Here is a 14,577-nt window from a genome sequence, read left to right as displayed (position 1 = left end):
CAAACCGAAGTATTGAAATGAGGGTTTTGATCTTGTTAGGCCTTACTGGAGAACAATTGGCTAAAAACAGCTTGAATTCTGTGAGAGTGGAACGCCCCACAAACAAAACATGAAATAAGATACCACGGAGTCAGATATGTTGGCGGAGAAGGAGAGCATTACAGTCAAAGGTATACATAATGCTAAAGTAAAAGCTGGGGAGGAAAACAATAGAAACTGTAGATTTGGAAAAGATTGAAGACCACAGACAGACAAGTCTGCAAATGAAAGTTGTGGGGAGACAGCTGAGGAAATTCTTGTAACAGCAGAATCTGTGCTGAAGGCAGAGCTGATTGTGTTTAGAAACACCAAATGTTATAGTTCCCAGTGATCACACCACCAAAACAACAGTCAAGACATAAAAATATTGTGGTACACTAAACCAGCAGTGCCTTACTTACATACAACAATTAACATTGTACTTGATTGAGCACATTCATTCACATGTTTATATAGCTACCAGGATTTTGATAAAAAATAAAAAAAAAAGAAATTTAGCCACATCTTAGCAACTTAAGTTTTTAAACATTTTTAAGAGTTTATAATCATATTAAATTCAGAAAATTTTGAAATAAGCTAGTAAACAACAATCCTCACAATGTTACTTGATAGTTTGTGTTGTAGGATGGAAGCGAGCATGTTAACAAGCTCTACTTATTCTTATTAATCCAAATGTAGCGCGACCTCGTTCCAATCAGACAAACGTAACTCACTACTGCCACCTAAAGCACAAACGTAGGGTCAACTGAATTTTACATACTGCATCTATGTGGTGATTCTGTAGCGCAAGAAACCCAGTGAATGAAACTCAGTTGAGCTTGTGTTAGGCTTTAAACCAGAAACTCATTTAGTGAAATCCCTTCTGACTTGTGTCATATCGAGATTTCACGACTTAATCCTGCAACGCTAAAAATCTCAATGAAAACTCGAGCATGTTTACCCCACTGGAAAATGTACTATATTTTAGTGGCATATCATTTTTGTGTCTAAGATGCAATATTACTTTGTTCTTGACTTGGCTACTTTAATTTTTGCAACACCTTTAAGTTCCAGTCAAACACTTAAGCCAACGTATAGTATGTCCCTGGAAACTGGTGGCCTACGAGGCGACGACGGCATCTTAGCAGAAGAAGATCGAGCAGAACGAGATTCACCTCAGGCGGAGACTCCCTGCTGAGCCGCCACAGCCACTCTGACACACAACAGGCTTCTTCAAATCTCCGATGCCGGCTTCTTTCTGTAGCTCTGCTACAGCCAGCACCAGTTTCTCTGTCTAATAGCCTCTTTTTGGCCTTCTAATGAGACTCCAGATCAGGTCTCTTAAAAGTCATCAAGCACAAATGTGAAAGAGGCTCAAGAGCATGAAATTGCAGAGACGGGAGGGTGTACTTATGTTATACAGAGGAGTGAGGCTGGCTTTATGTAGATAGAGCCGTCAGACATACGGTAGATAAAAGGGAGCAGCAAGGAAATGGTTTTAAATGTATTGAGAGGAAAGGCCCCCCCCCCCCCCCCCCCCCCCCCCCAAAAAAAAAGACAGCAATTGATGCAAGAGATGCAATTCAGAAGGGTTTTGATGTTCTCTTTTTCCAATCTAGTCCCCTTTTGGGTTCTTTCAAACATTATCATGTTGACGGCTTATCTCTCATTTTCACCTCCTTGGAAAGAAGCACAGAAAGCAACTGGAAGATGGAGGGTGGGGTGGGGGGGGAGTGCGGCAGCAGAAGAAGGTGGCTCTTCGAGATCAACGTCGCTACAGCACTTCGTCTGCTTCTATCACCAGGTACAGTCCCGGCAGCTATGCGACGCTGTTGACGGAGCGACGGATTATCCTGTATGCACAGGATGACCGATGAGAACGGCGCCTGAAGCATGAAGGACGCACGCCGTGTCAGCCAAGGCAAAGGCATATTACAACAGAGAGCAGACCTCAAGGACTCTAGTAGATTAAAACTGATTGAAATCCCATTTGTGGCATTTGAGGTCTTTTTCTGTCAGCTCTCCCCAGCCTCCTCTCCTCTACACCTCCCCTCTCCCCTCCTTTCGCTCGCTCTTCTTTTAATGTTCCCGGAGTGAGCAAAGTCTGAGTCTGAATAAACAAATAAAATTGCATTTGTAGAGACAAGGATCTCAAATTTGCATGTCAATAATATCAAGCTGTGGGATTCTGTAATAAGAGCAGCAATAAAGGCATGCAACGATTTGTGTGTGACTCTTTTTTCCCCCCAAATTTATTCATTCTTTTTATATAGATGAATGAACCCGACAGTGTGGAAGGATATGGTAAAATTAAAGTCTGACAAATAAAATGTGTTTACAGAAATGTGGCTACAGATGTACATGCATGGTCAAAGCTTGATATTGCTAATTTGCAGGCTTGAAATGGGAAAAAAACGATTTTATATGACCATATGAAAGAAATAATCTGTAAATACATACAAACGAGACATTATAAATAATCTGAATGAAAATCTCAAGTCAAAACTCAAAATGACAGATACTAATCTGCAGTTGCAGCTAACACATGATGAAGTGGAACATTTACAAACCCTTTTGTGACAGTATATATGTTTGAGATCTCTACTTTCTTTGTTGGTTTAGGTTTTGGGCACCCAAAAGATATATATAATGAGGTTTTGGGGGAAAAAAATATGACTTTAAAACACAATGGTAAAATGGCACCATAATAACCTTTAAATTTACACTTAAAACCAGCCCTTCAAAGAATAATTTTAAGGCCCGCAGGCCTTACGTTTGACACCTCTGACATAGAGGATTGAACATCAAAAGTTAGTATTTAGCATTGTGGAGTCTCAAGCATCAGCAGTCAAGCTCCATGGTGATGTATTCCGAGAGGCGGAAGCTTATTACAGATGAAAATAATTCTGTATAAACTCAGAAAGTCCGCCATTTTATATGTTATCACACTTGTTGGAAATATGTATCTAAATAAATATGAGATTCTTGCAGAATAACACTCAGAGCCTCCTCAAGCAGGCAACTGACTATATACATACTGTACATCTTGACATTTCCATGATTAAGATTTATATTTGGATATGAGCATATGAGTTATGCATGCGTGATAGCCACAGCGATGTGTGACGCCCACAGTATCAAACCGAGGACTTCATAGGCGAGTAAGTTGGAAATGAACTCCTACTTACAGTTTCTTCTTGGGGAAAAAAAACCCACCTTGCACTACACCTTAGCCTATCTAATATTTATGCCTCTGTTTTTTTTTTTCATACCTCTTTTTGACCTCTGCGTACACTGTATTTATTTTTAATGCACTCGGTACACAATTTGCTCAGCAAACTTGACTCACCTTAAAGAAATGCCATTTTATTATGTGTGTGTGTGTGTCCTTTTTTCCCTTCTTTCTCTGGGCTCAATGTTTGCACTGGGAACCTCTACGTCTGCCTTCCTGCGCTGGTCTCTTAAAGCCGGCTGATAAGATTAAGCTCTCTTCAAAATCGAGGAGTATCCAGCCAACACAAAATGCCACGGTGCACAGCAGAGTCCATTTCGTGACAAATGCCTCCTGATATCATCGAGATGCTGTGGATTTATGAAACATGCAAACCACTTATTCACAAGGTGAGGCGACGGCGGAGTGACTGCGCGGTGCAGGCGGTCATGTCTACAAGATCAGATTTCCCTTTTTAAAGGACTCGATAGTTCCCCGGGTGAATCAGTTTAACATCACAGAGAAAATTATTTTGGAGAAAAGGTCAAATCTCCGATGTCACAATCACCTCCAGCTTCCCACACAAACTGGTACAAGTCTGGTTGCATTGATACGAAGCACAAAAAGCCTTCCCCCCTCAGCACGGTCAGCAGGTGAATACAGTCAAGCCGAGCACCGAGGATACACCGACCCTCCAAATCACAGTCACAACTGTGAAGACACAGCTGAATAAGAGAACAAACAAGACATCCAAGAAGTTCCAGTTCACTGCAGGCTTTTTTTTTTTTTTTTTTTTTAATAATAGTCTTGTGTTCTGTCTTCACCTGTGTGCAGACCCTTCCCTCCCTCCGCGGGTGGAGGCCACATCGTGGGAGAGAGAGGCTCATGAAGCAGTGACTGGTACTATAAGAGGCTTCTGATGATGATGTTACAAAGATAAGAGGCTGCTGTGAGTCCTTATCGGATATCTGGGAATTATTTGATCTGTCATGGGGTCAAAGAGGTAACTAAAGAAAAAACTTAGATACGACCAAGTTTCCTTTTGAAATAAATGTTTTGGAGGACATAGAAGTAAAAAGTAATGACTTTATTTCACGCAGAACTGCCAGATTGTTTCCCTCATATCAATAAACCATGAATTTGTATGAACACCATTGGTAACTAGAGCTTTTCAAATAAACTTGCATCATTAGTGAACTTGTTAGGATTCTTTGAGACATGAAATTAATATTGATTGATTGGTGCAGCCACTACATATATATATATATATATATATATATCTATCTCCTATACTTGGAAAGAAGTAGATCATAACATGCCTCAAGGTACTGTCAATCAGTGGGATTTAATCGCTCCCTTCATGGTGTTGTTTATAGGCAGTACTTTGTACAGTGATTCATTAGAAATGGGTTAATGCAAACAACAAATGTATCTGATGTCACTGTATTACTGTGTAAATATCTGTGCTTGGATTTCGATTTTTAGTTAAAGATGCATTTGTCATCTCGTAGACAAAGTAGGAATCAACTTAGATATCTGGAGAAAATATTCCACTCTTGTGCGAAGGTTAGTGTTTAGTATATTATTCCAACTGTATTTTTACAATAATCACGTAAACATAAACCTTTAAGTTGTTTCAGAAGTTTGATCACGTATTTGTCTTTTATGGCTGACCTGACACAAATTAAAAATATTCCATGGCAAAAAAAAATATCATTCTTAAAAAAAAAAAGATAGAAATTTAGCTTTCTCCGCATTTATTCAGAATTTTCTTCTTAATTATGTCAATGATTATCACAATAATATTATTCTCAGTCTCAATCAGCTGATAAATTGTCTCAAAGATCACAATGTATGGAAACTCATAACAAACACATAAATAAAAAGATAAGCAAAGATAGCCATAATAATTGTACAAAACATTATATATATTAGTCATTTCTTTCTGTGAATATGACCAACTGAAGCCATATCAGTATTATCAGTTTATGTTAATTCAAAGCACTGTAACCACTCCAAAACATGCCCTATTACGCAAATAGTCTCACTATTCCATGAAATATAAGCCTATTTTTAGGAGGGGGATTTACAATCCCCCCTGTGGCTGGTTTTTAAAATGATTCCCCAGTAAATAGATTTGGTGCAGGTTTTACTAGCATAAAGACAGCTCAGTGATCCACTTTGCTCCACATTGTATGTTTATCCACCTTAAGCCTCGACTACAAAAAAAAGGGTGAAACCCGAGCTGCCCTGAGAGTGTGGATGCTGTTTCACGCTTGGATATGGCTTAATTTTCCATTAATGTTTTAAAACACGCTGCGAGGCCAACACAGTCAAAGAGAGTCAAGCAGGCCTCGGGAACAACACGTTCATGTTGGAAGAGTTTTCACCGAAGTGGCTCCTTAAAGAAAAGCAACGCTAATCCAGGATCTCCCGTGACCCTCCTCCTGCTCCTCCTCCTCCTCCTCCTCCTCCTCCTCCTCTTACCGTCCACACAGGCGGGCCTGGCTCTTGTAGTTCCAGCGATCTGGCCCTTCTTACAGGCGCAGCGGGCCGTCTGCCTGGCGATGGTCCGCCGTGGTTGGCTGCTGTCCCTGTCCAGCGTCACAATCTCACATGTCCCCGCTGCCAGCTGGCCTGGAGATGACATTGCACCACAGGATGCGAGGTCAGAGGGATGAAATCATAAACAGGGCAAAATAAAGTAGTCTGTCTCATCTGTTAAATCTGTGCTCCATCATGTGTTTAGTTGTATAGCACTTATATTTTTTTTTAGAGGCAAGTTGGCACGGCTTTGGCATTAGCAAGATTGAAGCATGCATTCCACATGGGTTATGCTTTTATCTAAACAACATGATGTATACATAAACAGTCATGGTGAGGTCACTTATTCCGACAGAGAAAGTCGAAAACTGCAGTGTTGTGAGAGATGCTGTATATTTGTACTCTACAATGAACAGGTTAAAGATTTGAAACGGACAAAAAAACAGAAAACAGAAATTTTGGTCATTTTATAGCACGAGAAAAAGCAGGTAAAAGAAAATGTGCAAATCGTGGGATCCTTTGTACGGACTGGCTCCAGTGGAGGACAAGAAGAGACACAATTCAACTGCAGAGGTGACGACATGAGTCAAGAGACTTTAAAAGCAATAGTGAAGGAATTACTTTTAAATTTCAGCCACCTAAAGACTACCCACCAGCTATTTCCCATTAAGTTCCACATCCAATCAGCACACCTCTTTGAAGGTAATGTACCCATTACCCATGGATGAAATGCATGAATACTGATGAACTTTGTAATTGCTGCCAAGTCTCACCATCACACACACGGAGAGATGCACACACGTTCCTCCATGTATTCAATCAGGTGACCTTTGCCCTTGTTGCTGGGCCCTCGCTGCTCGCAAATTAACCTTTGTCTGTGTGTGGAGGCCCTCGGGGGCCATCCTGGAGAGGCTTATCAGGAACTAATTGTGATTGGCAAGAGGATGGAAGTTGTGATTAAATCTGGACCGGAGTCCCGAACACTTGGGTGGCCAGCTTAATGAACTGAGCTGTGAGGGGTCACACCTGGGGTAATGGGGATCTATCAGGATTCATCCACACACGGGTATCTGCGGTGGCTGTGGGTAAAGACAGATAAGATATCTGGCTGCATAATGTGTTTGGTTTGAAGGATTTTGGCCTTGTTAGCTTGTCACTCATTTATTCCACTTGTATGTATCTTCTATGTAGTTATGCATCTTCGTATTACCAGCGTGCAAGCGACTAAGATTACTTATTGATTACAGTTGCTAGTTGCTGTTTGAAAGAGTAGTGAGGTTATTTTACTTCTAGCCATAAAAAACTAAATTAAATTAGAAAATAAGGCTGTAAATGTCAGCATCATTTGTCTCCATGTCGTTTATCTGTCAATTAAGATGTCAAAAATGGACACACTGCTGTATTATTTGTGGCCGTGTTGCTGTGAAACATTAGCTGGGGGCTCAGTCTAATGAGTGATACATTCACGTATTTATTTATTAATTCCAACGAAGGGAATGCTAATGTTCAGATATTACTGCTTATACATCACGAGCACAGGCTTGTGTTTATGTTTTCTTGAGCATCTTTCATCTTGCTGTTATGAGACTAAATTGAGGCCCAGTTTACGAGACAACATTTCAAGTGAAAAGGCATCATTTTTGCGTTTTTGTTTCAGACGTTTTCAGGCAACGTTTTGAAAACGACGTCTGTTTACACAGAAACGGCAGAAATGCTAAACGGTGTAGTGTCTGTGTAAAGCCACTAGTGGCTGCTGTTTTTTGTAATGAAACCATGCAGACATCTGAAGAGAACAATAGCGCAGCGGCAGCATTTAATAAATGTTACGTTTTGTCCCGTTTACGTTTCGACGGACATCAAGCATTTCCAAAAAGTTCCACCTTGAGTGCATTTTCCAGATAGTTTCCGTGGCTCCGACCACCGTTGTCGTCTAAATGGACACCCAAAACGCTATGCTAAGTTTTGTGTTTTCACTTGAAAACGCCACATCAACGGGGCCCCGAGTTTGCAGTAATCAGTTGCATCTCCCCCAGTAAACTGGAGTTATTTTGAGAGAATAACTATCATGGCAATGGCCTCCGCTATGAATAAATGTAACAGAAAACTGGTGTGTAGAAACTGTTTAACTTCGTGTTACTGGCAATACTGTAACGCACATAACTCCAAGCAATGTTCGTTAATAATCACATTGTAAAGATTTGGCATTCAATAAATCAACACGCCGAGCGATCGGTTACCTAAATTAACTCAACATCCGATATTGACAATTGAGCTTGCAGTAACCTGTGAAGATTCTCAGTCAGTATTTCCTGACACCTTTATTGCAGCAATCGACCAAAAAGAAGTCTGTCCATCACAAAATGCATTGAGTATGTGTTTACCAGGGTAATAACGGTCTGAAGAACCACTGTAACCACCTCAAACAGAACTGTGAAAAATATCAGTAAATAAACAGAACATGAGAAATCGACTGCAACTGGAGAACCTGCTTGGACAAGCCACATGAGCCAAAGGATTCACCTGATCGGATGTGCTGTATTTGATGGTTTATTCATCCTCGGAGATGTGAGCTCAGCTGCAGCCGTAAAGTTTGGAAGTGAATCCATACAGGCAGATCGCACACATAAGTGGCATGCAGTTGTTGTGCACCTACAAATATAGCGCTCCTTGGAAAAGAGGTGAAGTGATTACAGATTTGCAGATAGATGATTTCAAGGAAGGTGCTCAAAAATGCATGCCAACAAAATCCAACCTCTCATGTCTTTTGCACTCAAGATCAGGAATTCTTCTCCCACACAAACACACACACACACACACCCTTTCTCTTTTCTCCTTCGCGTCTTTTCATCCAACTCCCTCCTCCCTCTCGCAACTCTTCTGTCTTCTGCGGGTGATGCCGGATAATGACTTGTCATGTAAGCTCCCGCATGTGTATCTGACTCCTTCTGCATTCCGTCGCTCGCCGCCTTCTTCCTGCTTCCTCTTTTGGAACTCCTCCATTGCGAGAAGCCGGACAGACTGTTTGGATGTCTTGCGTAATCTTGCAAGGCGCTGCGGCGCCGAGGTACCGCGAGTGAAGTCAACAAGTTCAAAGAGTGTGGCTGATTTGACGCTGCGATTCTCTGTTGTTCTTGTAGCCCGAGTCGATGGAGCTCATTAACAGACGACATTTCATCAAACAGGGGCACTGCTTTTACTTCCACTGCTGCAGCTGCCAGGAAATGGAATTCTTTTCTTCATCATGTTGGCTTACAATGCAAAGTATACTGCCTTGTATGTACCGTGCTGACTTTTACCGACAAGGTATAGAATCAAATTTTATAACCATTTAAAAAAAATGATAAATCAATGGTTATGGACTGGCATTGCCTACATATTAGTCAGCCCTGGGAACTAGATTTAGAAGAAAAATATCTTCACAACAAAATAAATCATATGCTAATCATATTTCATTTAATCTATGTCAATTGAAAAACAGAAATGTGGGTCGATCTTCATTTGAAAAGCTTCTTTTTAAAGGCCGATCTCTGGTTAACTATAACAAGTTGTTCACCTCGAAGGTTTCCTATTTGACACGATGGCTGGCAGGATATTTTTGTATGGAGTTTGCATTGTTTTCAAGGGGTCAAACATATATAGTTTTGTGTTATGTGTAACTGTACTATACGTAATGTGTCACGAGTCATGCTTTTCATTGTCTACAGATTCCAAACAGCCAATCATAATAACATACAATAACATGAGAATTATTCGGAAGTCCACCGGTCAACCGAAACTTGGAATAAAGGGCATGTGAGAGTAGGAGGGATAAAATATTATTGAATCTTCATGAGGGATGGTCTTATTGCTCCACATTTCAAAAACCCTGAAGATGATCCAGACATCAAGTCAATGTATTTATACCTTTGGAGATTGGCAGAAATTATCTATAGCTTTCTATCAGATAGATTGCTAAAGCTTATTCCATGTATTCATCACTGTAAATTTCCCCAGCAATGACTTATCTTGTTTTCAACTTTAGCTCAGATTTTTCTGTTTAGTTGTTAATCAGACGAGAAGAACATATTGTGCCCTTACGATGTTTAATATTCAGGGTATGAATCTTGAATATTTACGAAATTAGTCTGAGGGGGAATGCCCCCCCCCCCCCCCCCCCCCCCAAAAAAATAGTTATTCAAAATAAGACGGTTACAGCTCGCAGCGTTTTAGGTGTTTGCAGTTTTCTCAAATAAACGAAAGAACTTGAGGACAAGCTGGTGTCGGTCCCCCCATAATGTGGGAGTTGACTTCATTGCTTCTTTACTAAAACAAATTGCTGCGAGCTTCCCTGTGGTTCAGCCTCCAGAGCACCGTGCCAAGGATAGCATGTACATTGGCACTGTGAAATGCAGAAAAACTAAACAAACACAGCCCAAAAAAGAAAAAAAAGCTTGAATTGAACCGCATCTCTTCAACACAAGAAATTCTTCCTTCTTTTGGCCTGGAGGGATCAGCAGAAAAAAAAAAAAAAACTAAAGCTCCAATAAGGCAGTTTTCAGACAGCATAACTACAGAATTTGGTTCAACACACATCTGAATTCTCGCCCAGCAATTACAAGTGTGTGGTATCTGTCATTATCGATTTTAACACGTGCAAAGATGCAAGTCAAATCTTTCCACAGTCATCCCGTGAAGATATTGGACCATGAAGAGAAGAAACAGTAATCCCGTTTTCTGGAATAGCCTCGTGAATAGTGGGGGGAAAATCCAAAACTGGCAGGAGTCCTCGGAAACCAACCCAAAGCTTGTACCAGTGGTGCTATGATTTATTATCACCCTTATCGGCTTCTGTTGTTGAGCAGTTGTCAGCTTGGCTAGCCAAATGGCTGATTAAAATGTATGTGTGGCCACCCTGGAGTGAAATGAAAGCTCTGACTGTGGCAGAAGATGGATTCATGTGGCAGAACGTATGGCGTAACACAACGTAATGTTATTGACATGCTCCCGTGCCTTATTATTTCTCCTCCCGCTCCTCGGCACATTACGATTGCTCTGCGACACGTGGCTTTATGACAAATGTCCATCACAAAACAGGCAGACGACTTTTTTATATTTTTTATTCTTTACCATCATCATCATTATTATTAATAGAATGTTTCATAAACTCATGACATCTAAATGTGATTAAATAATGCCTTGATTTGGTAAGATGCTTGCTTGGGTATTTGTAAAATGGGTGGGTGATAGGCACCTTATTTCATTTGATTATTTTTGGCCCTTTGGAAATAGCTACTTCTTGCACAGCACAGTATGCATCCCCAGCATGACTCAAGCACAACAGATTTTCAAAGTATTTTCAGAGCATCCTCCAAAATCATCCGGCAAAAGACTGCAGCCTGGCTTGAAATTTAAAGATACAGTATCTGAAAGAACTTTTAATTGGACTCCATTTAACAGCTAAGGTGATCTGCTTTCTGATAGTAAATCAACACCACAGCATCCAGGTATCCTGCCCTAAATTAAAGTATTTTTACTTGAGCAAGAGTAATATACCTGCCGTCATTTGATATTGACGATGTAACTAATAATTTATGAGCAGAGCTATAAATCTTATCAGAGGATTAAAGATAGACCTGGCAGTCCATCTCACACAGCTCAAGTGTTGGATTGTGGGAAATGTAGAAATGCACGACTTCAATTAGGGCAGACGTGACATGAAAATACAGTATCCTGGTCTATACGGAAGCAATATATGCAGAGATTGTCAAAGAAAAACACCAATAGGGAGCCAATTATCAATGCCCTCAAGGTGTAATGTATACTCTTGGTCAGAGGGTGAGTTGCATAAAATATAATTCGGAGTTTGTGGTGTGCTAATACACATCAAACTTCCTCTACAATTCATTACAGGGGAATGCCTCCTGATGGAGGAAAAGCCTTATCGCACTCTAATATCAGAATTATTCCACAGTGGACTGATAATGGACAGTTTGGCAGAAACACTACCATTTCAAAAACTGTACGAGCAACCGTCGGGAGGCCCGGTCCTCCTCGCATGCCAAGTGAGCGAGTGACATTGGCATCCTTACAGCACCGTGATCTCTGTGGCGGGGCTAAAAATATGCTGTGTAAGGTGAGAAACCTTAAGTGCTGAAATATAACGTATTGATTTGTGAATTAAGCAAACAATGTTGTTGCGGTGTCGCAGAGGAGCCAAATGACCCGAGTGAGTGAGAGTGTGGCGGTGAAGCGCGAGGAGACGTGCTCTTTTTCTGAATATCACAATGTAATGGCTGAAGGCATGCAAACCAAAAACCTCCTTTTGCACATACTCTCCACTTAACCCAGAAAGGCTGCATGGCGGCATGATGTAAACGAGCATCACATCTGTTCTGCTGGGGAGGAGAGTGTGTGTGTGTGTGTGTGTGTGTGTGTTTGTGTACACGTGGTAGACATTGCCAAACTAAAATGCTATATCACTCCAGCACGCTACAGCTGTTCGGAACGAGAGAGGGGAGTGCGGTGCCAAGACTGCAAGTCTGAAATCCCATTTTGGATCCAAACGCTGCATTAGTGGAACCTTGATGTCATCCCTCTACCCCAAGGCCTGGTGGGCTAGTTTTTAAATGAATCCTTTTAACAAGCCCTAATCAGAGGCTGGAAGAGCCAACCGAACAGCATGTGGTGTAGTGGGAAGGAGAGCGGAGCAGATGAAATTACAGCTTTAGGTAAAAGAGCAAGAGGATGACGATGTAAGGTCTGAATGAAAGCTCCGGAATGAAGCACATCTGAATGGGACAGCGAGGTGCAGAAACAATGACGGCGCCCACTTAACATCGGACTCAATTATACGGAGTCAGGACCCTGCCGATCATTTAAAACCATTTGCGGAAGAAACAGTATGTCCTTGATGTTTTAAGCCTAAAAAAAAACCATAATGAGATGATCAAGAATAATGAAGAAATTCTGATTAGGGTCACAACAGGGTTTGCCAGACGTTGCAGATGGGATGTTAGACTTGTTTGCAGCTACATTCATTCATGGTTTTTTTTCCGTTTTTTTTTCCTTTTTCATAAAAGGAGTTCATTTCCTTTCTTGCCTGAGAGTTAGATGATACTGATACGACTCTTACTGATGCAGTCTCTTCAAATTAAAGTCAGTAGCTCCTTTGTTAAACTTAGCAAAACAAGTGAACACAGAGGATTACAGGCCGCTGCATTCTGTCAAAATCCACACAGGTAGAAGGCTCCCAACCAACATTGTATTTACAAAACAGGTGGAAAAGCTGTTAAAAATTACCAGGGAGTGTAAGTCCCAACATCATCGCCGCCCAGTAAGAGAATCTTCCAGCAGCAACTTCTTTTTCTAATTCCTGTTATGTCTCTGATTGATACATTTTACATAGTGGACTTAGCTGATATATTTTACAATAAAACAGTCTAGCGCACTCAGCAACACAACAAAAAACTGTCTAATAAAAACACCAGTCAGATTGAATGGCATTTACAGAATTACAGAATGTGACCGACTCATCTTCACCACCAAATAAGATAACCTTTGCCAGCTATTATATGCTGGGTTCATTGTAAAGTAATGAAAAGACAGAGTTCATAAACACATTTTGATTGTAGTTATTTGACCCCCCCCCCCCAAAAAAGGAACATCAAATTTCTTTTAATTTTGATTTCAAATTAATCTCTAATATCGACTCCCTGGCTATTCTAATTGATTTGCCTGAATTGTTCACGCTGGTCCTCTAAATAAATGAGCTGTCACATGTTAATTGGTGGAGTTTATTGGTGTTTTCAGTCATTATCGTGAGGTTCATAAGCTGCCTCCAGCGCTACAATATACGGACACATATGAGTATTTTAAATCCTCTCATTTAACTGCAAAATGACTTCTTAATTCCTCGGGGCTGCAGATGTCTTGAACTTCTTGACTCTGCTGAAACTCCTGATTTGAAATAAACTGGAAACATTTGGATTGTATACATAGCTACAGATAATGGTCCACTTTTGCTTTGACTCGCTGCAAACATTCATTTTTGGCCATTCACACTGATGAAGTGACCAAAACGTCTGTGCCTGGATGATCAATTTTGGGTGAAACAAGCTTGGATAAGCTCTGGTCTTGCTCTGTGGAAAAGTGATTCACAAGCAACACACACACACACACACACGCGCACACACAGGGACATACACACATGCATAAAAGAATACGAGCAAAAACGCAGCCAATAATGCCAAACAGAACCACAAGATAGATTGTAGTCTCTCCGGCTTTGTCTCATACATATGTGCACGCACGCACACACGCACGCACACACACACACACACACACACACAGTTAAGTGAATGTTGCTATGCAACCACTGCTACAACTTAACTCAGGGAAGCTGCATCTCCCTGCACATTTTATGAAGACAATTTCCGACTTAAAACTGCCATTTTTTTTTTTTTAAAACACAAGACACAAAGCCTGAAGCAGAAAACAAAGCCGATTTAAAGTGCACTGCACATTATACTTGTTAAACATCTGCCTTTAACAGGCTCTCATCCCTATACACTAGTGGTTTTCTTTAAGAGTTTTTCTGGTACATAAAGTCTGTCTGTCTATCTAATATAAACTAATTGTGAAGGTATGAAAGACATAGGATCCATGTTTCTGTTGTATTTGAAAAATTGTTATGATTCCCCATGAAAATAGTTTTTTGGTGGAAAAAAAAAAAAATTTAAATCTTCATGAATAACTGATATATGGCTGTCCATTAAAATATTTTTTTTGTCATGAAAACATGCATAAATACAGTACAGTGAAAAGAT

At 40.6% G+C, this 14,577-nt stretch overlaps 2 protein-coding genes across 2 annotated transcripts in view; one reads left to right on the top strand and one right to left on the bottom strand.

Annotated features, from left to right (window-relative positions):
• Window positions 1-1,924, top strand: part of LOC308127407 (uncharacterized protein) — a 246,529-nt gene extending 244,605 nt beyond the window's left edge. Inside the window, exon 4 of the mRNA XM_080492436.1 lies at window positions 1,823-1,924. Within this exon, the coding sequence (XP_080348562.1) occupies window positions 1,823-1,895 (73 nt within the window). The 3' untranslated portion in view covers window positions 1,896-1,924. The remainder of the gene's footprint in view (window positions 1-1,822) is intronic.
• The window catches only part of tafa5a (TAFA chemokine like family member 5a), a 103,350-nt gene that overhangs the window by 56,671 nt on the left and 32,102 nt on the right, over window positions 1-14,577 (bottom strand). The window contains exon 2 of the mRNA XM_080492435.1: window positions 5,717-5,866. Within this exon, the coding sequence (XP_080348561.1) occupies window positions 5,717-5,866 (150 nt within the window). The remainder of the gene's footprint in view (window positions 1-5,716; window positions 5,867-14,577) is intronic.

This window comes from Lipophrys pholis, assembly GCF_963383615.2.
Source record: "Lipophrys pholis genome assembly, chromosome: 22".
NCBI classification, from domain to species: Eukaryota; Metazoa; Chordata; class Actinopteri; order Blenniiformes; family Blenniidae; genus Lipophrys; species Lipophrys pholis.
Note: the sequence above shows the minus strand (reverse complement) of the source record. Positions and strands in the feature narration are given on the sequence as shown.